Source organism: Vanessa cardui, chromosome 17 (assembly GCF_905220365.1).
Source record: "Vanessa cardui chromosome 17, ilVanCard2.1, whole genome shotgun sequence".
NCBI classification, from domain to species: Eukaryota; Metazoa; Arthropoda; class Insecta; order Lepidoptera; family Nymphalidae; genus Vanessa; species Vanessa cardui.
In genome coordinates this window covers 2926369-2952615 of record NC_061139.1, presented here as the reverse complement: position 1 = coordinate 2952615, position 26247 = coordinate 2926369, and the positions used below count along the sequence as shown (strand labels likewise).

General features: G+C 33.0%; 1 protein-coding gene across 1 annotated transcript; it reads left to right on the top strand.

The window, feature by feature from the left end:
• Positions 1-1425: 1425 nt before the first annotated feature.
• On the top strand, positions 1426-23578 carry LOC124536949 (neuropeptide CCHamide-1 receptor-like). The gene is made up of 5 exons (XM_047113618.1): positions 1426-1607; positions 19965-20068; positions 21456-21593; positions 22349-22462; positions 23085-23578. The coding sequence occupies exons 1-5, from the start codon at positions 1473-1475 to the stop codon at positions 23143-23145; spliced, it is 552 nt and encodes a 183-aa protein (XP_046969574.1). The 5' UTR covers positions 1426-1472; the 3' UTR covers positions 23146-23578.
• The last annotated feature ends 2669 nt before the right edge of the window (positions 23579-26247 follow it).

The following is a 26247-nucleotide window of genomic DNA, read 5'->3' as shown; positions in this document are numbered from 1 at the left end:
AAACGAGAAAATGTTGTTTGATGAGAAAGAGAACTAAATAAGAAAGCGAGAGAGAGTTATACTTTAGTTCTGTCAAATTATTCTAGAAATTTTATACAACGAAATTCAAGTAGTACTACACAAATTAGAGTAGCATCGGCAAAATTCGTAAAACCGATCACATCCGAATTAATTATGCTACCCCAAATTATCAATATTTATTTCTTATGTGAATATGATCTTTACACAAACGTTATAATAATATATTCGTTAATTTGACACGTCGATTTACATGTACTTGCTTTCTCGGGTTGAACTGACGCGAGAATCTATAGCGACGAATAGCGTCAAATGACGCGATAGGTAGCTATTTGTTTTATTAAATTTGTCGATGCTACATTTAAGTTGTGTCATACTATACCTTTGTTAGTTATATTTGTATAAATGAAAGATAGAGCATTATCTGGATAATATTTCGTAATCAAGTTATTTCGTTTCAACGATTTTAAGGGTCGCTACTCGCAAGGGTCGAACTATTTAAGCCTGAGATTATAGCGGCTTTCGACTATTAACCAACTTGCCAGTAACACTGGGCAAGTTACAACGTTGAATTGTTTTTTTCTCAGCGATTTGTGGGTAGGTGACAGTCCTAGGTCTTAGAAAGTTCTAGACCTTTGCTAAGAGCTAAGAACTCGATTTAAAACAATAATACACATGTAATTTTAATTAGTATTCAAATTAAAGTTAATTAAAATGAATATATTAATAAATGATGAAACTTATCCTGTGTTGCCTTAAAGAAAAAATAAAACAATATATATAAAATTTGTATCAATAAATGGAACGCCTTTCAGAGAAGGCAGTTTATATGTAATACACAATTAAGCAGAACATGTTATTAATTAAAATGAAAATAATCAAAATGTAATAAAAGTAGGCTTTTACGAGCCATTTTGAATCGTCATTTTACAGAGCTGTATTCGGATTGTAGAATTTATCAGATCTACCGAGAATTATCACTCTACTCTTTTCCAACAATTGCAATACATAGTCATGCTACTTGAATATAATTTATTGTATAAATTACTAGCGATCCTTTCCGGCTTCAATGCTAATAAAAAGTAAAATGCTAAAAAAATACAATGCTGATACTAAATATAAAGAATTTTTATTATTTCTATACTATATTATTGTAAACAAAAATCTTCTCTCCATTAACTCTATTAAAAAACCGCATCAAAATCCGTTGCGTAATTTTAAAGATCTAAGCATACATAGGGACAGACTACGGAAAGCGACTTCGTATTATAAGTATCAACTCCACGCTTTTTTATCATTCATATAATCTTGGATTGCATAATATACCATATATATTCCTGTTATAATAAATTTATGAATTGGTAAAAATATCACCTGTTTTCTTGTTTATTTCTTTACAGTTCCTAGTATGCTACCCCTATCCCCAAGAATGGGGGGAGTCGTACGCTCGGACTATGGTCCTGATGCGTTTCCTGGTCTACTACTCGCTACCGTTGGCGGTGATCGCGCTGTTCTACGTGCTGATGGCTCGTCATCTAGTGCTGAGCACGCAGAACGTGCCGGGTGAAATGCAAGGAACACAGAGGCAGGTTGGTTGTCAAGATCTCTTTTATATTTGTTCCTTATATTGTCTCATTGTTATTGAGTAAGGGACAGTCAGCCAAATCTCCCGATTCGACGGCTAAATAATAATAATAATTACATATAAATATGTCTGAATACCCCACCATCGAACACACGTATGACGTCATAGCGTAGTCATGCTTAACGCTGTCGTTAGGCCGAACCGGCATTCGATAATCAGAGCTGTTAATGGGCGGACGTGTTTGTCAATTGTAAGTTGTCATTCGTTTTGTGTATTAAAAGTCAACTAATATATAAATGATGATTTGTTTTATAGTATTGACGAGTTGGCCAAAATTTTTACCACCGGCTACAGATATTAAAGCTTTAAGAAATATTCTATAGTCTAGAGAGCAACTAAACTTTTATTTAAGACATACCATAGATTACACAAGGTCACGGTTGGTGGCGCTAATAACTCTTAAATGTAATATTTCTTATCTGTGTTCACATTTACAGCGATATTAAATATTCCTTACATTACCAATGCGCCACTAACTTTGGAGGTTACCACGTTATGTCCCTTTAGCCTCTCGTTATTCTCACACACCGTTTATACCAAAACAAAAAAGATACTAAATGTTGATATTTGATTATATATGTATGTTGTGGTTGCTACCTACCCAGACGGGCTTGCAGTAAGTTCTTATTCCACCAAGTGAGTTATTACGCGATTCCTTTTTACCTAAGTATCTAAATCCCATAATCCATCTTAAAGCGACTAATATAAATGTACGAAAATATATTTAAACCTGAGTCATAGTGTATTTAATACAAATACTAAAAATAAAGTCAAATATCAAAGGCTACAGCTTCCCATACATATGTATAAACTTTAACGTTAGTGAATGTTTAAGGGTTTCCCCTAAAGCTGATGATTTGAGAACAATAGGCGATCGTCTACAATAGCTAGTTAGCTTAGAACATTCAAAGTGGGAAACTTTATTAGTACAACAATGTTATTAAGTTAATAAACCTTTTGATAGTAATAGACCTTACATATGAAATTGGCGTTTTGTCGTACTGACCACTGTGATCTGAATTAACTCCTCTTTGGTTAAGAATTCCAAATTCAAATTTATAAATTCATTTCGCTGATACAATTGAGTTTTGAAAATAGGCATTCATTTGTTTTTACAAAACATGAAATATCGATATATTTACGGGTACGAGTTCTACCGTGGCACCAGTGCTGCAGAAACAGCTCGAATTAATGAGGTGTACGGCGCTGGTGTCGCAAAATAACGCACGATACCTTTTTGGTTTCAACGTTTTCGTTCAGGAAATTTCGACCCTCAGAACCAATCCCGTGGCAGCTGAAGACTTGAATATGATGAAATTTGTTTCGAAGCAAGCTAAGCCTCGTTTTCGTATAAATGATATAGGAAAACTGATAACAAGCTTTCAGACAGGAATAGACGGAAAGATATTTATGATGATGCCACACGTACAAAATTAATTAACTAGTACTCATAAATAAACGTGCTACACGAAGAAGGCGAAATACATATTAATTGAGACTTCGCAAGTAATCTCAATTATAATTATCTTTCATTCACAGTGGAAACAACAACAACAACTAAATTTCCCACTGATGGGCTAAGGCTTACCCTCCCTTTGAAGAGAAGGTTTGGAACAACAGCCTGTAAATTTCGCACTGCTGGGCTGAGGCCTCCTCCCCCTTTGAGGAACATATTCAACCACACTATTCCAATGCTCTTTGGTGGAATACACGTGTGGCAGAAAATCTATGAAATTAGACACATGCAAGTTTCGTCACGATGTTTTTCTTCACAAGATGAATTATAAAACACTTAATTTGTGTGTTCACATGAATATTCAGAGGTGCTTGCCTGGGTTTGAACCCGCAATCATCGGTTAAGATGCACGCGTTCTAACCACTGGGCCATCTCGACTCACGGTTAATTTCCCTTTTTTTACTGATAAAATAATGTACTGTTGCGATATTTATTATTGTCAGTAGAGTAACAGCCTATATAAGTTCTACTGCTGACTTAAAGTCTCTTCTGCCAGAGAGGAATAGATTTGGACCTAATTTAGCGGTGCCAGTTCAATTTGTGTTGGCTGATTTCATTATAAAGAGACACACAAAAGGCAGGTTTCTTTCCGATATTTTCCTTTATCGCTGAGCAAGCAAGTTGAATTATAAACATTAATTATATTAAAAAAATCAGTAATGATTTGAATCCCCAATCATCTGTTAAGATGCCCACGTTCTGACCACTGAACTATATCGGCTAGCGTCAGTAAATGTCACACGACGGCACTTTTGTTGGTTTTAAATATAAGAACGTCATTTACAAAATAGTTTTACATAAAGTTTTTAATAAAAGAAATGTATGACCTATATATTTAATTAGCTCTTGTTGTCCTTCAACGACTCTGAACTGATATATTAGTGGAAAACTAAGCTGATATTTGTTCAGGAGTTTGGGCTGCGAGGAATTTTAATGAGCTTTATTTGAGTTTGTAATAGAACTTGAGCTCGGCGTCGAAAACATCGTATCAGTCACGAATAAACCCGCATTGATATTGGTGTATAAACTTCTTCACGAAAGGAGAAAACACCTTAACTCAGTGTCAATATACTTTAAAATACTAGTAATAATTCCTATAGAATAATCTGTGAAGGATCGAATCCGGGACGAGATGATCCGACAAAGAACGAAGGTGGCCGAATAGGGCAGAGGATTAGCCAGCTAAAGTGGCAGTGAGCCAGTTATATTTGTAGAAAAACCGACAGCCGTTGGGGCAAGAAGGTACTAGAGCGGAGACCGCCAATCGGCAAGCGTGGTGTAAAATGTGGCACGGTGGAGCGAAGATGTGCGGAAGGTGGCCGGTAGGAGATGGACTAGAGGGGCCAAAGATTGTGCTCAGTGGTATGCCTTAGGCGAGGCCTATGCCCAGCAGTGAAATAATACTGTCTTATGATGATGATGGTGATACAAATTAATATAAGGTATTATTGGTCTCTCGTCTGTTAAAGCTATAACCAGTTACAATAAATATTGTTGAAATCAAACGTCAATCAAATCAAACTAAAATATATTTGGACCAAAGTTCTTTCGACTTGAGTTACAGTGAACTGTTACAAATCTTCACGTAAGGAACAAATGTGATGTTCCATCCGAATTTCTCCCTTTTTTATCCTCTCTTTCTCTTTCTATTGTATAAGGTTTCATTACACATATTTTTTTAAAATATATTTTATTATTATTAATCAGTTTTTATTATTGCCTTTTATTTATGTATAACTAGTAACCCAAAACCGCGTCGCACGGTTGGAATACTGATCCCAAAATATACTACAGAATATCATTATATACAAAGTACATAGTTTTGAAATTAAATGCTGTAATGAGCTATCTTAATCTATATTAAATGCATAATGTATTTAAAGTACTTAATTGGATAAGGATTAAGGCTATATTGCTTAAAATCGCTTTGTAAACAAGCCATTATCTCTCGTTAAAAGTAAAGGATAAAAAATGGTTACTGTGGGCTATTTCTACGAGACAAACATACACCATCGTGGAGATTTTAAAGACCTTTTTAAGGCGTACAATACTGTCGTATATTGTTTCGATCTATCTTGTAGAGTTGAGCCATGTCACCACAAATGTGTGTTTATTTACAAGATCAAATTATAAACCACTAAAATTATTATCAGTGTCTCTCATATGTATTCATTATACATATATACCTTCCTCTTGAATCATTCTATACATTAAAAAACAACTACATCAATATTCAATGCGTAGTTTTAAAAACCTTAGCATTAATAGTTACAGACACATCGGAAAGCGAATTTGTTTTATGCTATGAAGTGATATAGGTATGGCGAAAGCAGCTTGTTTCCAACCGGGAGTTCCAAAACCTCTCAACATTAAATATTATGGAATATATACATCTAACAATGATCTTATAATAAACGTATACGATTACAGTTTCATTGTTCACTAAAGATAATCTATTTACTGATATTATAGTTTCGAATCAAAGCGACGCCATTTCCCTGACTTGTTTCCAAATGTTTATTAGTTGTACTTACTATAAAGATAAGACTACCTTAACGAATAATAAGACCCAGTTATGTTATAATAACATTATGGAGATGGCCCAGTGGTTACAACGCGTGAATTTTAACCGATGATTGCGTGTTCAAACACAAACATGCACCAATGAGTATTAATGTGCTTAATTTGTGTGCATAATCCATCTCGCGCTCGGCGGTGAAGGAAAACATCGTGAGGAAACCTGCATGGGTCTAATTTCATAGAACTTCTGCCAAATGTGTATTCTAGCAATCAGCTTTGGAACAGAGTGGTGGATTTTGTTCCAAAACTTCTCCTCAAAGGGAGAGGAGGCCTCAACCCAGCATTGGGAAATTTACAGGCTGTTGTTGTTGTTACAAGTTTCCAGTAAAGAAGTACAACTAAATTTCTATTCTGATTATTGAATACAAATTCTTTACATAGATTACCTGCAAAAAAACAAGTTTCTGTTCGATATATATGTTATGTGCATAATTTTAAAATTTAATGCATTCTTTACATGACAATGAAACAAAGGCATTTATTGTATTTTTTACAAAATCAAACAATAAGTATTTTTGATATTTGTATATATGTTGAGCATATTAATTATTGATTTTACGTGGGCAATTCAAATGAATTTTCAACCGACTTCAAAAAGAAGGAGGTTATCAATTCGTCTGTATTTTTTTGTTTGTTACCTCATAACTTTTCACTGGGTCCGATTTTGATTTTTTTTTTGTTTGAAAGGTAGTGCTTGCCGTGGGGTCCCATTTTAATTTTATTCTTTTCCGATGATGGTATCCCTATGAAAACGATATAATTCTTAAATTTGCATCATGTATATGCGCGACAAATAGGTGAATAACTCGAAATTGTGCCAACCAATTTTGATGATTTTTTTTTTTATAAAGGATATACTTCAAGGGTAGTATGGTGAAAGTTTGGTAAGGTTCTGAGTATAGGGTCCATGACAAAGTAACGGAAGGAAGGAAATGGAATAATTCTGAGGGGCACGTTAGCGATACTGGGCCGAATCTTTTATTTATAGGTATTTAGATATTTGAGTCACCTTCCGTAACGTGGTTATGTTCATGTAATTGTCATAGTCGAATATTATAATCAACTAGCGACCCGACCCGGCCGGAGGTGCAGTACTGATTCTAAATATACTTCAGTGAACATCACATGGCAAACTTCTAAAATTATCAGTGTTTCTTTTCTATATTGTTCAAGTATTATATACACAAAAGTTCTTCCCGAATCACACTATCTATTAAAAAAACCGCATCAAAATCCATTGCGTAGTTTTAAAGATATAAGGACAGAGAAAGCGACTTTGTTTTATACTATGTAGTGATGGAACTCCTAAACGGCTCACAGTTAGGGTGCGATACGGCGCAGAATTTCTTACTGTCTTTAATCAAATTTTGTGTATATGATGTGATGCCATATGATATACGACTTATATGTGCTCTTTTGCAAAGTTTTTTTACTGAGGTCGATTACAGCTCTTTCGAGGGTGGTACCTTGTAGTGTATGCCGCATGACGTATTAAAGCCACATTTTCGAAAGTCTATTTTTGCTTTATTTGAAATTTTCTTTTGAAATCGTCCCCTAAGTAGTTTCTGATTCATATAAACGGCACGCTTAATCTATCCATATTAAGAAAAATTAGTTAGTTTACATCAGATTCACTTAAAATCTATAAATACACCGGCTCCAAATATAGCAATAACTATAAGTACGTTATATAAGAGTAAATCGACTATTAAGTAGTCTAATATTTTTCATTTCATTTTACCTAGTAGGACTCCAAAAAGTATGTTGAATACGCAATTATTTTTATTACTTTTTAGGACATTTTTATTTGTTTTAAAATAGTGTTTTGTTTGAAGTCGGTTTTTCTTTTTGTCAAAATTTTTATTTATTATTAAGAACATAAGGAGAGAAAATTTTAGTATTTAATTTATATTTGAATAAAAAATTTTAAAATTGATAATTATGTTGATAATTACAAAACCTAAATATGATATAATTAAATAATTTGATCCTTATTTTTCGAGACTTTTAATAAATATATTATAAATCAAGACTTGATGTGATGCTGGGAAACTACTCAACTAATTTACATGAAACTTACACCAAAATATACTTCTAAGAAACGCATTGCGCGTTTCGAAGTAGGTTTTATTATGCTAACAGCAATACCTGATATTGTTGTGTTTCTGTTTGTAGGGTAAGTGAGCCAGTGTAACTACAGGCACTATATATTACATCTCAGTTCCTGGAATTGGTGGCGCATTAACAAAGTAAGGATGGTTAATTTCTAACGTCCTCCGTGATCAAGTAGTACGTACAACGGTTTTCATAGGTACACCACTTCGAGGTCCCGGGTTCGATTCCCGGCCGAGTCGATGTGGAAATTCATTAGTTTTATTATTCTGATTTTCTATTACACAAGTGTAAGTAGCTAATACTTACATCGAGATCAGAGTCATGTGTGTGATGTTGTCCAATATTTATTTATATTTATTTAATGTCTGTGGTGGTGGTAACAACTTAACAGTAGGTGGCCTATTTGTCTATATATATATAGGAGCTGTTCTTCGTTATTATTGACGTGTCTAGTATGGATTTCAGATTATTCTTATAAATAAAATAGACATACAAGCATAAAATTAGTACACATTTTTCATAAGTTACATTAACAGACTCTAAATTTCCCACTGCTGGGCTAAGACCTCCTCTTACTTTGAGAAGGTTTGGAACATATTCCACCACGCTGTTCAAACCACTGGGCTATCTCGGCTTTCATTAAAAATATTATCTTTAATCGAGGTCTACAGACAAGACTAGATATTCATTTTTTTTATATTTTCTCTTGTTATAATACATATCACTTAGATGCTGTAAAATAATATGAAAAATACTCCTATATTAATACATCTACATATACCCATATAGGTACACATTAATTATTCGACTTCAATATTTAAATTCCTAATGCAATCTTTCAAATGGTTCCCCTTTGTGACTGCACTTTCATTCAGAAGTTTCACCGTTCTCTATTCGCCTCCCTGCTCCAGTAAGCGCTTCCATTCAGACCACGTACAGCCATTTAGATGGTATATCCCGTATCTCATGTAATTTGGCTAAATCCGGTTTAGTAATAATATGTGTGACATCATCACCATCGACCGTGCAGTCAGTAACACTGTAAATAGAATTTAGTTTGTAAAATGTATGTTTTTGTACTGAGAGTTGTATTTAGACAGGAACGTTTTTAAGAATGTGAAATAATATATATATATATATATATATATATATATATATATGTGTGTGTGTAAAGAAAAAGTATTTTCTTTAATTTGAATTCGTACACGTATGAACTGTCATCGAACGCATCATGACAACTAAATTTTGTTAGCTATAAAATATCGATAGAGAGTTCTTAGAAAAGTAAAGAATTTTGTAATTTAGTACAAAGACATTGTTAATAGTAACATTAAATGTCGTTTCTTTTACAGGTGCGTAAATATTATTTTTTTTCAATGTTCAATGTTATTTTATTTTATTTTTATTAATGTGAGGTATGTAAAACTAACCATTAAATTTCCTTTTACAGAGAAACACAATTTTGTTTTATTAACCGTGTCATCCTAGAAAAAAGAATAAAATCTTATATATATATATATGGCTATTTTAAGTTTATATATTTTGAATTAAAAACAATGTACCGATATGGACAAGGCTAATACACGCCGTCGTACTACTTTAATTTAGACAGAAAAGACTATTATCTTATTACTGAGGACTTAAAGCGGCTTCATCATTATCATCATCATTACATAACATAAAACAAATTCGCTTACCGGTGTCTGACCCTTGTATGCTTTAGATCTTTAAAATTACGCAACAGATTTTGATGCGGTCTTTTGTAATAGATAGAGTGATCCGAGAGGAAGGTTTTTGTATATAATACGTGGACAATATAGTAAAGAAACACTGATAATTTTAGATGTTTCTAATGTAGTATCAGTATTGTATCCGTGTGAAGCCATGGAAGGTCGCTAGTTTGATGTATCTAGCCATGAAGATGCTGCAAAACCTTTCCACACAATCGAGTGCGATGTCCTCGACCGCAGACGTAAATTCATTAAAACTAACGGCCATTAATTATTGTAGTAAAGTTTTCAATTAAATATTAACAGAGTTTCCTCTAGCCACTTATGGGATCGCCAAGATTTAAATTTAATGTTTGTTTAAAATATGTGTAATTCTAATCTTGGGAGTTTGTTAAGTTGTTAATAGTTAACTAGTTATTCTCTTGTGAAATTTCGCGTTGATTGAAAAGTTTTTTTAGTAATTACAAAACTTATGATATGTTTTGCTTTCACACTATCGCTATGTATTGAATATGAGAAGGTTTTATTTAGACACTGTGGAGGAAACAAGCATCGTGTTTACTATTAACTTGTAGTCCTATAATCTCTATCTGAAATCCGAAATGGGCTCTCGGAAATCACATAAAGTTTCAGACCAACGCCTGTCTTATGTTTGTTCGTTTCTTATAACTGTCAGATCTCCGTGAAATACGGCTGATACTGGCAAGTCAAACCCTTCTGATGTACCTGAAATACTAGGAAGACATCTATAAGTAATTATTCATAGAAATATATGACTGAACAAGCGCATGACCCACAAACCCTCAGTCAAGCTTTGTCATTCTAATTAATATTTTTTGGTAACAGCATTTTGTAAATACTAGCTGTATTGTACAACTTATTGCTTTCATTTTAACTTGACCAAATATATACAATAAACATACGTCATTTGAATATTTACAGTGACCAAGACACATGACATTAAGCCCATGTATTCATGGCTCGCAGTTTAGTGAGCCGGATTCGAACCTTGATAAAAATGGACGTCACTCTCAGCAATTTGACAATAACAGAGCCTAGCACAGCTACATGCATACCTTACGATTATTGATCACAATCCAAATAGGTCGGATATTATTCAGTGTCGACGAGGTCACTACGAATGAGATGACAAGGCCTCGTTCGATCAACGAGGTTCTACAACTTTAATGACGTCACAGTGTCTATACGCCCTTACAGAATACATGATTAAAATTTTATATACAACAAAATGCCAAATGTTACGGTAATTCTGTAATAGACTATTTGACTGGTTTTAAAAATCCTTTTTATATTATATATTGTGACGTCATTTTGAACCCGACCAATCAGCAGCGTTTTGTGTCACGTGACAAACGTTTGAAAAAATGCTTTTTTATTTATGGATTATTGAATAAATTTATTATAACACAAAGAAATAAATCATTTAAAAAAAATAGCATACAGGCCAATAACGGCTAACAAATTACATTGTTTCAAAAATAATGTGGCGTATAAATTGCCTAATCTAGATCTTACGACACAGGATCCAAATGAACTTTATAATTCATTTTTGGAGTAATATTAAAATAATTTAACAATATATTTAAAATGAAATCATGTTATAGTAACACAAAATTAAAGTTTAGTGACTGGGCTACTACTTGGTATTTTTAAAAGTAGAAATAAATTATACGACTTATATGATATGAGGCGGTGGAATCGAAGCGTAGCCTTTTTAGAATATGTCAATAAATATTCCAAAATTTTTAAAACAGTATGCATTTCTACTAAGTCCTTATATTTAAAGAAAAAAATCCTGAATTCTGATAATAGAATTAAAGCCACATGGGATGTTATTAGTAGTGTTAGTGGAAAACCCAAAAAGGAAATGATACCAATAGAATTGAACACAGGTAGTAGATACACGAGTTCTGAATTAGAGGTTGCTAATTTATTTGAAACATTTTTTGATAAAGTACACCATAAAATAACATTTCATTTAAAATCATCTACATCAAATGCAGCTAGGTTATTAAATAATAGTGTTCCTAAATGCGTTATTGATTTTTCATTTGAAACAGTTTCTGCAATAGATGTCATAAAAGTGTTTAGAACTGTAAATATTAAAAAAACTAACGACATATGGGGCATTACATGGTAAAATTTATTAATAACATCATAATCGATATTGCTCATTTCCTAACTTGTTAAAATGCAGTAAAGTTTTACCACTTTTTAAGACTGGAAACAGAAGCGATCCCGGTAATTACAGGCCTATTTCAATACTCCCATCCTTAAGTAAAATTTTCGAAAAAAATATTTTAAAGCAACTTCTCGTCCATTTTGCTACAAATGCTATTTTTCATGGTGAGCAATTCGGTTTTAGAAGAGGTCGCTCGACAACTGATGCGGGGATTGCGCTTCTCAAACATATTTACGATGCTTGGGAGAAATCACAGAACGCTATTGGAGTATTCTGTGTATATCCAAAGCATTCTATTGTGTAGAGCACGAAACGCTTCTTTATAAGCTAAAATATTAGGGTGTTAAGGGTAAAGCTCTTGATCTTATTGCTTCATATTTAAGTCATAGAATCCAGCAAGTTTTCATTAATGGAATAAAGTCTTCTGGATCTACGTTAAAATGGGAGTTCCACAAGGTTAAATTTTGGGTCCCTTTCTATTCCTAGTATATATAAATGATCTTCTTTTCTATGTTAAGGGTATTTGTGATATAGTGTTGTTTGCTGACGATACTTCGCTAATTTTTAAGGTTGGGAAAAAAAAAATGACTATGACGATGTGAACGGTGCATTATCACAGATACACAATTGGTTTACAGTAAATAATTTAGTTTTGAATGCTCAAAAAACAAAATGTGTAGTTTTTACTTTAACTAATGTTAGCAAGCAAAATTAAAATATATCTTTAAATGGTGACCATCTTGAAGTAGCTAATACTACGGTCTTTTAGGAATAGAATTGGATTCCAGACTTCAGTGGACTTCTCATTTATCATCCCTAACAGGAAGACTCAGCTCCGCAACATACGCGGTTAGAAAAGTTAGACAACTAACTGATATTGATACCGCTCGTTTAGTTTATTTTGGTTATTTTTACAGTATTATGTCATATGGCATATTACTTTGGGGTAACGCTGCAGATATTGTATCTGTCTTTATTTTACAAAAGAGAGCAATCCGGTTTATTTATAATCTTGGAGCTAGAGACTCTATTCGGGATGTTTTTAACAAAGTGGGAATACTCACTGTTGCGTCGCAACATATTTACAACAATATTATGTATATTCACAGTAACATTGATCACTTTGATAAAATCAGTGATAAACATTGTATGTGCACTAGGAGTAAGGATAAGCTTATAACGCCAAGTTTGGGGCAAGGTATCGGTATCTATAATAAAATTCCGCAGACATTTTTAACTTTGCCGTTTAGTAAATTCAAATCGTTTGTAAAAATGCATTGGTAGAAAAAGCATATTATTCGATACAAGATTTTATAGATGATAAAAAAGCGTGGAGTTAATACCTGTTGACTTCCAAGCAGGATACATTAATTGAAATTATTGTATTTAATTAACATGACGTATTTTTTTATTTTATTTTATTTTATTAAGGATGGTCCTGCAGCAGTCACAACACTTACACATTTAATCATAAAAACACATTGAAACTTATATAAAATGTGCGACTCTTTAAGACGGCCACAACATGCATTCTTAGGTACAATACATTTTTTTTTGTTTTACTTAAGACAGATTACAACATAAGCAATATTTTTATAATACTGAATACTAACAAGTGCTAACCACATTTGTATATAAAGTTAAAAATTTAAAAATAAATTAATTTAAATTAATAATAATAATTAATAACATTGAAAATAAAGCTAAAAAATATTATAAATTAGTACACTCAAATCATTTATCACATTAATAACATATGACAAAATAATTTAAATAAGAAAACAATAAATAGTAATTAATTAAAAAATTCGAAATTTAAGTATAAAAAAATTAATAATGGTATTGAATACATTTTTCATTCATTTCTTAAATTTACATGCTTACAACATATGTTTTATTTTGTAGTTACGATTCTAATAATAACTCCAGAATATATTTTTTGTATTTATTGATGGAGTCCTCAAATATGTCAAGTGATATTGAGTATTTATTATATGTTTTACCTAATCTTAAAAGAGGTGCATTTTGTCCTAGTTTAGTTTTAGATGGTCTAATGTAAAATACCCTTATTGGATAACGTGGACATACTTTCCTAGGCACATTGAAATTTATTCCCCTGAGAATTTGAGGGCAGTCGATTTTATTTCTGACTATTTTGTACAAGAACAAAAGATCCAAGAGAATTCTACGACTTGAAAGGCTGTACATGTTATAAAATGATAATTGATCTTTGTAATTATATTTTTGTTTTGAACCTTCACTTGAATAAGTTAAATGACGCAAAAATCTTTTTTGTACTCTCTCAATTTTAAGTTGATTCACGTTATAATGTGGCGACCATACTGTACTACAATACTCTAGGATGCTGATGTATCCAACACAATCAAGCATAGTGAAGTTTTCCTTTTTGCAGATGATTTGAAACTTATTAAACCAATTAAAAGTAATTTAGTACACCTTCAAGAAGATTTAAACGCTTTACATAAGTGGTGTGAAATGAACAAAATGATAATGAATCCCGAAAAATGTTTTCATATAAAGTTCACCCGCAATAAAAAAAACCTTCCATCAGATTATTACATTCAGGGATGCATTTTAAAAGAAGTTACACAAATTCGGGATTTGGGTATCATTTTAGATTCAAAGCTAACTTTTTTGCCGCATTTAGATAACATCACTGCAAAAGCGTCAAGAAATTTGGGTTTTTTAATTAGAAATGCCAAAATATTTAAAAATGCGTCAACAAAAGTAATGTTATACAATGTATACATTGTATAACATTACTACAAAAGTAAATTGAATGTAGTAATCTGATGGAAGGTTTTTTTTATTGCGGGTGAACTTTATATGAAAACATTTTTCGGGATTCATTATCATTTTGTTCATTTCACACCACTTATGTAAAGCGTTTAAATCTTCTTGAAGGTGTACTAAATTACTTTTAATTGGTTTAATAAGTTTCAAATCATCTGCAAAAAGGAAAACTTCACTATGCTTGATTGTGTTGGATACATCCCTTATGAAAACATTGAAAAGCCACGGACCTAGATGTGACCTTTGGGGAACCCCAGAACTGACTCTGTAAGAGACAGATCGAAAACCACTTACAACAACGTATTGTGTACGATCGTTTAAATACGATTTAAGCCAATCGAGTAAAGAACCAACTATTCCAAAACTGTATAGTTTTTTTAATAGTGTATCATGACATACTCTGTCGAAGGCTTTGGAAAAGTCTGTGTAGACAGCATCGACTTGTATTTGATCGTCCATTAACATCATAATACGGTCTACATATGCCACCAGATTAGTGTTTGTCGATCTGCCTTTTACAAAACCATGTTGTTTATTATTTTGGTCATGCTTAAAATAAAAAGTAAGGTGCGGAAGAACCATGGCTTCGAAAGTTTTGGCAATTACTGGTAAAATAGATATTGGCCTATAATTTTCAATTATATCTACATCACCTGATTTGTGGATTGGGACAATCTTCGCAACTTTCCATTTCAAGGGAAATGTTCCTGTTTGCAGACTCTTGTTAAATATTAAGCATAACGGATGACTTAATTGATTGGCACATCTCTTCAGGAATATAGGTGGGATGTCATCTGAGCCTGTGCTTTTGTTTATTTTAAGACTATTTAAATAAAGCTTTATTGATTTTCTTTCATTATGCAAATGGTTCAGAAGAGATGTGCCCATCAAGTCAGTCCCCCGCTCCTCGATGGTGGTTTGTGATGGTGGTGTGTGATAGTTATACACTGCTGAAAAATGCGACACAAACGCGTTAAAGATTTTGATTTCTCCTTCTACATTTTTACCCTGCATGTACATATTATTAGGATAGCTATTATATTTTTTATTTTTATTTTTTAAAAAAATCCAAAAGTATTTTGGATTCCTGCCTTTACAATCTTCAATATTTTTAATGTAATTATTATAGCATTCCTTTGATTGCACCCTTCAACGTTTACTTAATATTTGCAATGATATTTCATCTAATGGATTCCCGTATAATCTGAATTTTTTTAGTAGCTTATGTTTTTCTCCTATCATTTTGATAAGGCATCTTGTAAACCACGGTGGGTGCTTGTTGCCCTTGGATTTACATTTAGGTACATATTTATTTATTATTTCGTGTAGTCTCCGGTAAAAGATATCGACCATTTCGTTAACGTGTTATTATAAATTCCTTTGGATGACGTATTATTATCTCTAGCGGTGGATGAAATTGATCGGCTGGTACCAGAGGTATGAAATTCTGCGACACTTTAATGTTATTGTTATCGCTCAAAACTAAATCTAGTATTCTATCATTGCAGTTGCTAACATTGTTGTGTTGAGTAAAATTATTAAGACATACATAATTTACAAATTCCTTTGCTACATTTATGTTGTTTTTTATGCAGCTTAGATTAAAATCACCGACGACAACAACATTTTTACTGATTTCGGAGATCCTGTTGTAATTTTCTATGAAATAAGTAAGAACCTCATTTTTTACAGGAGGAGGAAGGTAAATCGCACATATGTTAATTCCATAGCAGCTACTATTCGCTGTTTGAACTCTTACCCATAATTCCTCACAATTACTTTCATATGTTTTTAGTCTGTACGAGTTAAATTTTTTCAAAACTGCCACTAATACACCACCTCCTTCTTTATTTTTATGAAATATTGAATTTTCTCTATCTTTTCTGTAGACAACATACCGGTTATCAAACAATTCGGAGTCCTTGATTTGGTTGTTTAGCCAAGTCTCTGTGAAATTTATAATATCATGGTTACAGCTCAGAAGGTTGCATAGAAACTCATGTGTTTTTGTACGAAGCCCTCGAACGTTTTGGTAATATATAGATAACGGAAAGAATTTTATGAGTTTTCTCTTGCCAATCATGCATTGAACATCTCCTGTCTTATTCTAACTTGTCTAAAGTTGATTGGTTTTTTATCCATATGCATTCCGTCGTTTCCGATTTCCGCACGAATATTTTTCCTTGCCTAACCCAAACAAAACGGTAGCGTTTTTCCTTAGTTTTTAACCTGGTCGCCGCATGTAATGCTTTATTTGCAGGTGACAGGTGTTCCATAATGTAAATAGGTTTCTTGTCTCCTGCCAGCCCGATGTGACTAGTGTTGATTTTATCTTGCTGGTTTATTTTGTTGAACTTAATTACGTTAGCTAACATAGTGTCTCTCAGCCTTGGTGTTGCGAATTTTATTATTATAGAACGCGGTCTTTTGTTGTTGTTATTAATTTTTGCAACTCTAGTGCATTGAACTATGTCGTCTTCCATGATGTTACACGATACTGTTTTGGCTATTTGCATTATAGTTGTTATCAAATTTTCATTCCTGTGTTCTGGTAAGTTTTGAATTTCTATATTATTACATCTGTTTTGCTGGTCCATGTTCTCTAGTCTATTTTGTAAGTTTTGTATAACTGATTGTTGATTTTTGGTTTCTTTTTCAAGGTTATCTAACTTGGTTTGGTATTTTGCTATATTATTTTTTGCAGATTCATAGCTTTCATTCAAAAAAATCATCGACTGTTCTATATTGTTTATTTCTTCTCTAACTGACTTTAATTCTTCCTGTATCAAATCTCTTAGCATACTTCTAATATCAACTAATAAACCAGTCCTCATGCTCTGTATTTCATTTTTAATTATATCCCTAATGTCTTGTTTTGTTATTTGTATATCTTTAGGCGAAGAAGAATTAGATTTGCAATCAGTAGTTTTGACTTTGTTATTTTCAAAAATCTTAGTTACATTCTTAACCGTTGGTGTAATTGTATTATTTACTCGGCGTCGGCTATTAGCTTTACACTCGTGGCAAACCCAGGTCTCATTACTATCAATATCATCGATACTGTTGATGCATACTTTGTGGTAGATTTTTGTACATAGGGCACAATTAAGATAGTCTTCCTCTTTTACTAATACTTTGCACTTAGTGCATACTGATTCTGTTCTTTTATTAACATTATTTTTTTTTGGTGGCATAGTTATTGAAATAATGCTTCAATTAATAATTTTTCCTAATTTTCTTCACTGACATATATTTCAAGAAAAAAAAAATATATCAATTTACAAGTACGAATAAGTTGCTATAGCTGAGATACGATCCCGAACTCGACGAGTGACACCTTAGGGTCTTTGCCGCTACACCAATCACGTACTCGTCAGCGTTGTTAAAAAATGTTATTCCTTATGTATCATTGTTATGACGTATAAAACTAACGAAGGTAGGTTAATACTTCTCAAACTCAGTCACTATTTTTATTTAGCTGTTACCGACACAAAAAGTTACTGTTGTTTATTCCGATTTGTTTATCATTTCTTTGTGCATAAGATATACTTTATGTAATTGTTTACTGCTTATTAATTCTCTTACACTCCCTTTACAATCACATTTGATCGCCACTCACTATTCCTGTTAAGGTTTCTCTTCTTTTTCTTCTTAGGTGCACTTTTATGTACTAGAATTATTAGTTATTATATATTATTAGGGTTATTATATATATGTTTTTATTTATCAATACAATAACACTTAGGCATCAGTCAATTATAAGCACACAAACACACACGTTTATTGACTTTATGTATTTTTACTGTGAGAATATTACGGAGCTTTTTATTTCGTGTCGCACCGTACCGTACCGTAATTTTAAACGTATTTTTTAAATGTTAAAAAAGAGTAACTACTGAGTTTCTTGCCGGTTCTTCTCGGTAGAATCTACTTTCCGAACCGGTGGTAGCTTCACTTAATTGTAAAATGACGATTCAAAAGTGCTTATAAAAGCCTACTTGAATAAAGTTTATTTTGATTGATTGATTATTTTCAACTTTCGTTAATAAATAACCATTTTAAACTCATAATATATTCTGATTGCAATAATTGACACTTTTTTTTCGTATTGTCAAATAGCCTATTACCAAGCAAAGCTAATTATTTTCATCAGCTAAGTCTACTAATTCATTCCTTTTCTTCAAGACCAAATCCAATTTATCCTCTTTCAAACATTATCATTATGAGCTTAAGATACTAAAGTATGATTTATTGTTAATTAAGCATTTAAATATCTTAACAGTTATCTAGAAGGGATCTCATTTTGGTAGAAATATATCCACCCTTTATTGTTTAGTGTTTATGAAAATGTTTGTGACCAAATCAGACAACAGACGTTGCTTATACAATAGTTCAACTTGTTACATAATAATAATTATTTTTATACATAATAAAACAAAGTCGCGTACCACCGTCTGTCTGTCCCTATTTATACTTAGATCTTAGAAATTACACAAACACTTTTTATTGCAGTTTTTGTAATAGATAGAAAAATTTTAGGGGAAGTTTTATTGGTACAATACATACAAAATCTAGTAGAGAAACACTAATAATTTTAGAGATTACTATTTTGTTGTAAGCGTCGTGTCTTCGTGTCAACAATACAGCATTAATCTTTATTCAATTAAGTACCTTAAATACTTGAATCTCTTTGCAGCAGCTTGCAGCTTACAGCAGATTTAAAATGCAGGAACATAGCCGTTTGTATTGTCTAATGACTAAGCTATGCGCTTTGTATATGACATTCTGTATTATATCTAGTATCAGTATTACCGTGCGAAGGTGGGGCGGGTCGCTAGTATATTAAGATATCGTACTCCATTCGTGGAAGACAACAACAACAACAACAGCCTGTAAATTCCCACTGCTGGGCTAAAGGCCTCGTCTCCCTTTGAGGAGAAGGTTTGGAACATATTCCACCACGCTGTTCCAATACGGGATGGTGGAATACACATGTGGCAGAAGTTCTATGAAATTTGTCACCGCTGAGCACGAGATGAATTATAAAGTCAAATTAAGCACATGAATCAGCGGTGCTTGCCTGGGTTTGAACCCGCAATCATCGGTTAAGATGCACGCGTTCTAACGATTGGGCCATCTCGACTCATCGAGGACTCGACTTCGTGAAAGGCAATATCGTTAAATTCTATTGCTTATGACTTATATTAGGTAGCAATATAATTTTATATCTCGAGTTGAGAGTTCAGCCACGGCGTATATATTCGTACTGCGCTTCCATTGAATAGGACTATATTATCGCCTATTATTTTCTACATGAAATACTAAAACTTTCTATTTTTTCAGATGCGAGCTCGAAGAAAAGTTGCCTTGACAGTCTTAGCATTCGTGATGGTCTTCGCTGCATGTTTCCTACCCTCTCACGTGTTCATGATGTGGTTCTATTATTGGTAAGTTATGAGAATCAACAACAACAACAGCAGCCTATAAATTTCCCACTGCTCGGCGAAGGCCTCCACTCCCTTTTGAGGAGAAGTTTCAGAACATATTCCACCACGCTGTTCCAATGTGGAATAGCACACATATGGCAGAGAATACGCATGTGGCAGACTTTCTATTAAATTAGACACATACAGGTTTCCTAAAGATGTTTTCCTTCACTGCCGAGCAGTGATGATGCCGATGAATTATAAACACCAATTAAGCACATGGATATTCGGTGGTGTTTTCCTAGGTTTTAATACGCAATCATTGGTTAAGACGCACGCGTTCAACCCCTGGGCCATCTCGGCTCTTCGATCAATCAACTAAAGCTTAATATGACTTACTATTAATATTTGGTCATCCTATAAACTATACTAGAGACAAAAATCGAATCCAATGCAGTCCAAGTCCGCCTTCAAAGAGTTTATTGATTTTCGCCTCCTTGGTTTTATTAGTAAAGGGATTAATGAACTACTTATGAGATGGCAAAGTTAAAAATAACGGTGCATACTTTTATAAAAATATACCAATATTTTAAATGTGAAAGTTACTGTGTCCTTCTGTCGCTCTTTCACTATCAAACCGCTGAACCAGTGTAATGAAATTTAGTATGAAGCAAATTTGAGCTTCAAGGAAGGACATATCATTTTTTGCTTAAAACGTGACAACAAAACTACCAAAATTTAAATATATTTTACAAAAATACTTTAAATTCCTTCTGTTCAAAACGCCATTTCATACGTAAGAACCTAATATATTATTTTTCTAGTTTTTCAGTCTTAATAAAGTTGTTTTCCTAATATGCAATTTTCTTTAAATTAAATTTCAGTTCAAATATTTTTTTATTACTTGCTTTATGTTTCAAATTTTTCTGGTATCCTTTATATATATGTATAGTCTATGTTTTACCACCAATTTTTTTTTATTATAAATACCAGATTAATATGTCAACAATAGGCTGAAAATTAATATAAAAAAATTATGTGCGAAACAAATATATACATACATAACTATTGAACCGTACGAAGAAAAATGAACGCACAAATTTCCCTAGATAAAAATCAGGCACTTTTTCTTCCATTTAGAAATCGACCACTGTTCATTGAGTATTCATTTTAGGACGAGCAATCGAATTAGTTATAAAAAAAATCTCCATCCTTTCTTAGTGTTTAACCTTGCATTATACCAAATTGGATTCCATCCAGGTTTAACCCAAAAAGCGTAACTTTTGGGATATGAAAATGAATGAAATGTGAAAGTGACTTAAACGTGGATTTAAGACACACAGATAGATGACATGGAATTTTACATTTGTAATATTAGTATGGATGAAGTCTAATTTTTTTTCTCCAGTCCAACAGCTCAAGATGACTACAATCCTTGGTGGCACGGCTTCCGAATCGTTGGGTTCTGTTTCTCCTTCCTCAACAGCTGCGTGAACCCCATCGCCCTCTATTGCACAAGCGGCATCTTCAGGAAACACTTTAATAGGTAAGCTTATTTCCTTTATGTGAAACTCTTTCCAAGCAAGTCCGATTCGCTGTTCATGTGTGTTTCCTCTTATAGTAACAGCCTGTATATTTCCCATTGCTGGGCTAAGGCCTCTTCTCTCTTTGATCAGAAGGTTAGGATCATATTCCACCTGGGTGCTCCAATACGGATCGGTGGATTCACATGTGGCCGAATTTCGTTGAAATTAGACACATGCAGTGTTGTCTTAAATTTTCGTGGTAACGGGTAGACTGCGATGTCTACCCGTGACCACGAACGCTGTAAAGTGCTCGAAACGTCGGGATGTCCAAAATAATTAATATACGCGATTAAAATCCGTTATAACTAGTTTTATTTAAATAGACACATGTAGGTTTACGATTCTTTCCTTCACCGACGAGCTCGAGATGAATTATAAACTCATATTAAGCACATCAAATTTCAGCGGTGCTTGGCTGGGTTTGAACCCGCAATCATCAGTTAAGATGTACGCGCTGAACTACTAAACTATCTCGACTATCTTGAATGTGAATTCAGATGACGGGGTGAAACTATTTAGCGTCGGAATTTTACTAAAACGTAACTTAGAACGCTTCGCGACATAATATTACCATGCTTAAGGTGAAGTACTAAGGTGAAACTATGTCACGTCAGAATGAGTTCTTATTAGACGTTGCAAGTGCACAAACTTCAAATTAAAAAAAAAAAAAAAAAAAATACTCGAAATAAGTTTTAATACAGAACCTCCTTCGTAGGTACCTCCTGTGCCGCAGCGGATCAACTCATGGACCTCGCGGCTCGCTATCACTGTCAACGTCACGACGACTCCACTCCAGCAGGAAGACTAACATCAGTATGGTTCCGCGCACGTAAGATACAATCTTATATATTTTGTATTAAGAACGACAATTGATCGATATTGTTGAAAGTACATATGCCGTTACATCAGAACGAAATCTCTTGACTGACACTAAATAAGCGAACTAAACCTAACCTAACAAAACAGTCAAGATGGTAAAATCGCTTAAAGTAAATATTGTAAGAATGATGTATCAATATCCGAAACAAATCGTATATAATCTTGGATTTTTTTTGGAACATATACATTAAGAAATTGGAATATATCCATGATGACTTTAATTTATATTATTATAAATCCCGAAATTAAAGTTACTAATTTCGGGATATTTACCATTTTTTGTTCACGAGACTCGCGAACATGACATTCGTAGATAATGTCGAAATATCGAGCTCCACCGAACAAAGATAAAAAACAAGGTAAATATCCCGAAGTTAATGACTTCGAGAATGTAAGAATTAAAGTCATGGATGTGTATCTATCGAGGACTGGAAGTTGTTTTTTCAGGGTTGAGACTTCTTAATGATGATTGGAAGCGCAATCACCCCAAAAAAAATCTCCAATCATCAAAAGAGTGAAGTCGTAATACGTAACGCCTTTAACCATTTCATTAACACAACTGTTTTACACAGAACAAGCGTCGGCCGAGACAGCAGCATTCGTCTCCTAAACAACGGCTCATCGAATCTCTGAGGAAGGCATCGGCCGCACAATACGGCCAATAACAACCAGGAACGCAGCAAGGAGAACTACAAGAAATGCCTCGTGTTCAAACCGGACAACATGCCCCCTTTCCCCAAGTGCTGTGAAAGTGATAACAACCTCAAGCACGCTGAAACTAATCTAGATAAGAAGGACATAAGTACAGAGAGCTTTTTATTGCCGTTAGATAATTTCAGTCGGAGTTAGTTATTATGATAAATAGAGGTATATTTTACTATGTATCATACTTTCCTGAAGTAAATATTAACGTAATTATAATGAACGCCTATTTCATAGCCAGTTTGATAATAACGCATTTATGATGCATTAAAAAATGTAATTTAGTCTGTATCTTTTGCTGTGTTTGTCCTTGTATTATTCATCTCACGCACACTAAGACATATTATAGTATAGTACGACATTAGATGTAGCTTCGGCAAAATTCGTAAAACCGATCACTTCCGAATTAATTTTTACGACTTTTGCCAATGCTACATCTAAGTTGTGTCGTAATATACATGCGTCACTCGTTAAAGCAAACCGAGAATTAGCCGTAGAGGCGCGCCTTTGTCAGTGAGTGAATAGAATCTGTATCATGTATTTATTGTATCCAGTTCATTTAGTTTGTTTTCAAATTCGTTAAAATATCATTTCATTTTTCAATATCAACACAAACAGTTCCGTAACGTAACATTTGTGTTATATATAAGATTTTTTATGCTAATTGTAATTTCAAGAACCAATCATTAATTAAACACATGATAATACAGCAATTAGCTGATAATTACAACTATGTATCTGCTAAATTGAAACTACTACCTGAGAAAACATTGTCATTGTTTTATACCTTGTTCTAATATAATTTCTTTACGTCACAATTAACAATATTTATAGTTTATAGAATTCCAATGAAAATTGTCATCATAGATTTGTTTAATCTATACTAACATTTTATAACTGAAATGAAACCTTCTTGAAACTTTCTTGAAAATGAAACCCTAATCTCAGGATCGTTTAAACCTCTTTTAAAAAAACCTCTTTGCGTTATATAAGCCGCTTATTGAGAAAGGTTAAGGAGTACATTATATCACGCTACGATCCAATCGGCTGGAGTCATAAAACTTACGAGCTAACGAAATCGCGTAGGGTAGTATTTACCGTATTATGTATGTTATAGCGGTCGAATGAATTACTTTATTATATGTGATCAATTTTCATACAATTATAAACAATTAACAGCCTAAGAGCGGACGCCATAGTTGTATTCTAATCTTAAACATCCTGTTCACGGTAACGGCAGTTGGCGACTTCCTGAATCGTTTAGAAATCCCTTCGTTTATAATGAAATAAAAATAGAATCGTAGTCGTGTCAAAGATAAAAAATATAGTTATATTTGTTTATAGTAATCTGATAGGAATTGGTCAAAAATACGCATAGACATCAAAAATAGGGCCGTAAAAAATATGATTTAGTACATTTTTCAAGATTTGTTGAGGTTTACGGCTACTGTTATTCTCCTGAAGCTTGAAGGTTATATAACTCATAAACTATCTCAATAAAACAGCTATCTAACACAAACGTATTCTTTAGCTTAGCTATATCGAAGAAGTTAAATTTGCCTCTCATATAACGGCCTAGGCATTTTACAAAATGGTGAATTGCAACCAGCGGCCTGAAAGACATTTATCCAATACTTAATTCGTTCATAGCGTAAAGTAATTTAGGTGAGAATCTGAAAATAAAAGTAATTATAAGTTTATGCTGAAGCCTTATAATTTGGTTAAGTAAACTTGTATAAGTTATGTTTTCAGATCACGTTAAAAAATATCCAATTTTGTGAACGTAAAATGTCTTCATTGAATATCATTCAGGGTTGAACTGAGCTATTTAGCAAAATGGCTAGGCTTTTTATTGAAAGACTAATTAATCTAATTGACTGTGACAGTTATACAACATGAAATCGAAATTGGAATATTAAATTCTATTTTTTTTAACTGGCAGAATGCGTTTGTGCAAAGGCATTGGTGTTAACACCCTAAAAAAATAAAGAATAAAAGATATGAATTAATTTAGTAGAGAACTGATATCATACATCCAAAATTCGAATACAAGAGAGCAACAAACATAGATTCTGTGTTCTGTCATGTGTAATGACAAAGCAATGGTAGACCAAAATTTGGAATTTCGACCAATCAGAATTCTAGAAATTAACTATCAACCGATTATAGTCACTATTAATTTTCTATCAGACCAATCAGGAACTTTTCTCATTTTGAACTGTATCCAAGTTTAAATAAATTGTCAATAAATCCAAAAGGCCCAATGTCTCATATAATATGCCCAATAATACGTCCTTTTCATAATCACGTAGGATAAAAAAATATATTTGAATATAAAAGTACACAGTTGTTATTCACGAAATATACAAACAAAAGCCGTATTATGATCTCGAAAAAGACAATAGGGACTAAACAGTCGATAAAAATAAAAGGTATAAAATATATTCCAACGAAAATGCCCCGTATATTTAAAAAGCTCGCGCTATTCGGTACAAAGTGATCATAGAAAATGTATGTAAATATTATATTTCGAATAACTTTTAAATATTTATGTGATATATGTAACTGATACTTTTGAAAGGGTGATTTTTTTAATTGGTATGTTTAAACATTCATCATCGTCATCATCATCATCATCAGCCCATGTTTGTCCACTGCTGGACATAGGCCTCTCCAATGCACGCAACTGTGGTCTTTTTCCGGCTACTCGCTCGGCTATAGAAATTAATCACTTATAAATTAAGAATAGACATTTCAAACGCGTGGATTATTTTCGAAGGCTAGATGTGCCCGCGACTCCATGCGCTTGAGAATTTAATGAAAAAGTTATTATTGTAGTAATAATAGTTACTCGTAATCAGCTATCTGCTAACGACAGTCCCGTTAAAATCGTACCAGATACTAACCAGAACGAATAGACATAAAAAAGAAACATATTTTGATAGATACCGTGTATGCATTTAGTAAAAAGCGGTTATTTTTTAAGACAAACATACAGTCCAATTTTATTATATTTATGGATTGTTAGTTGCA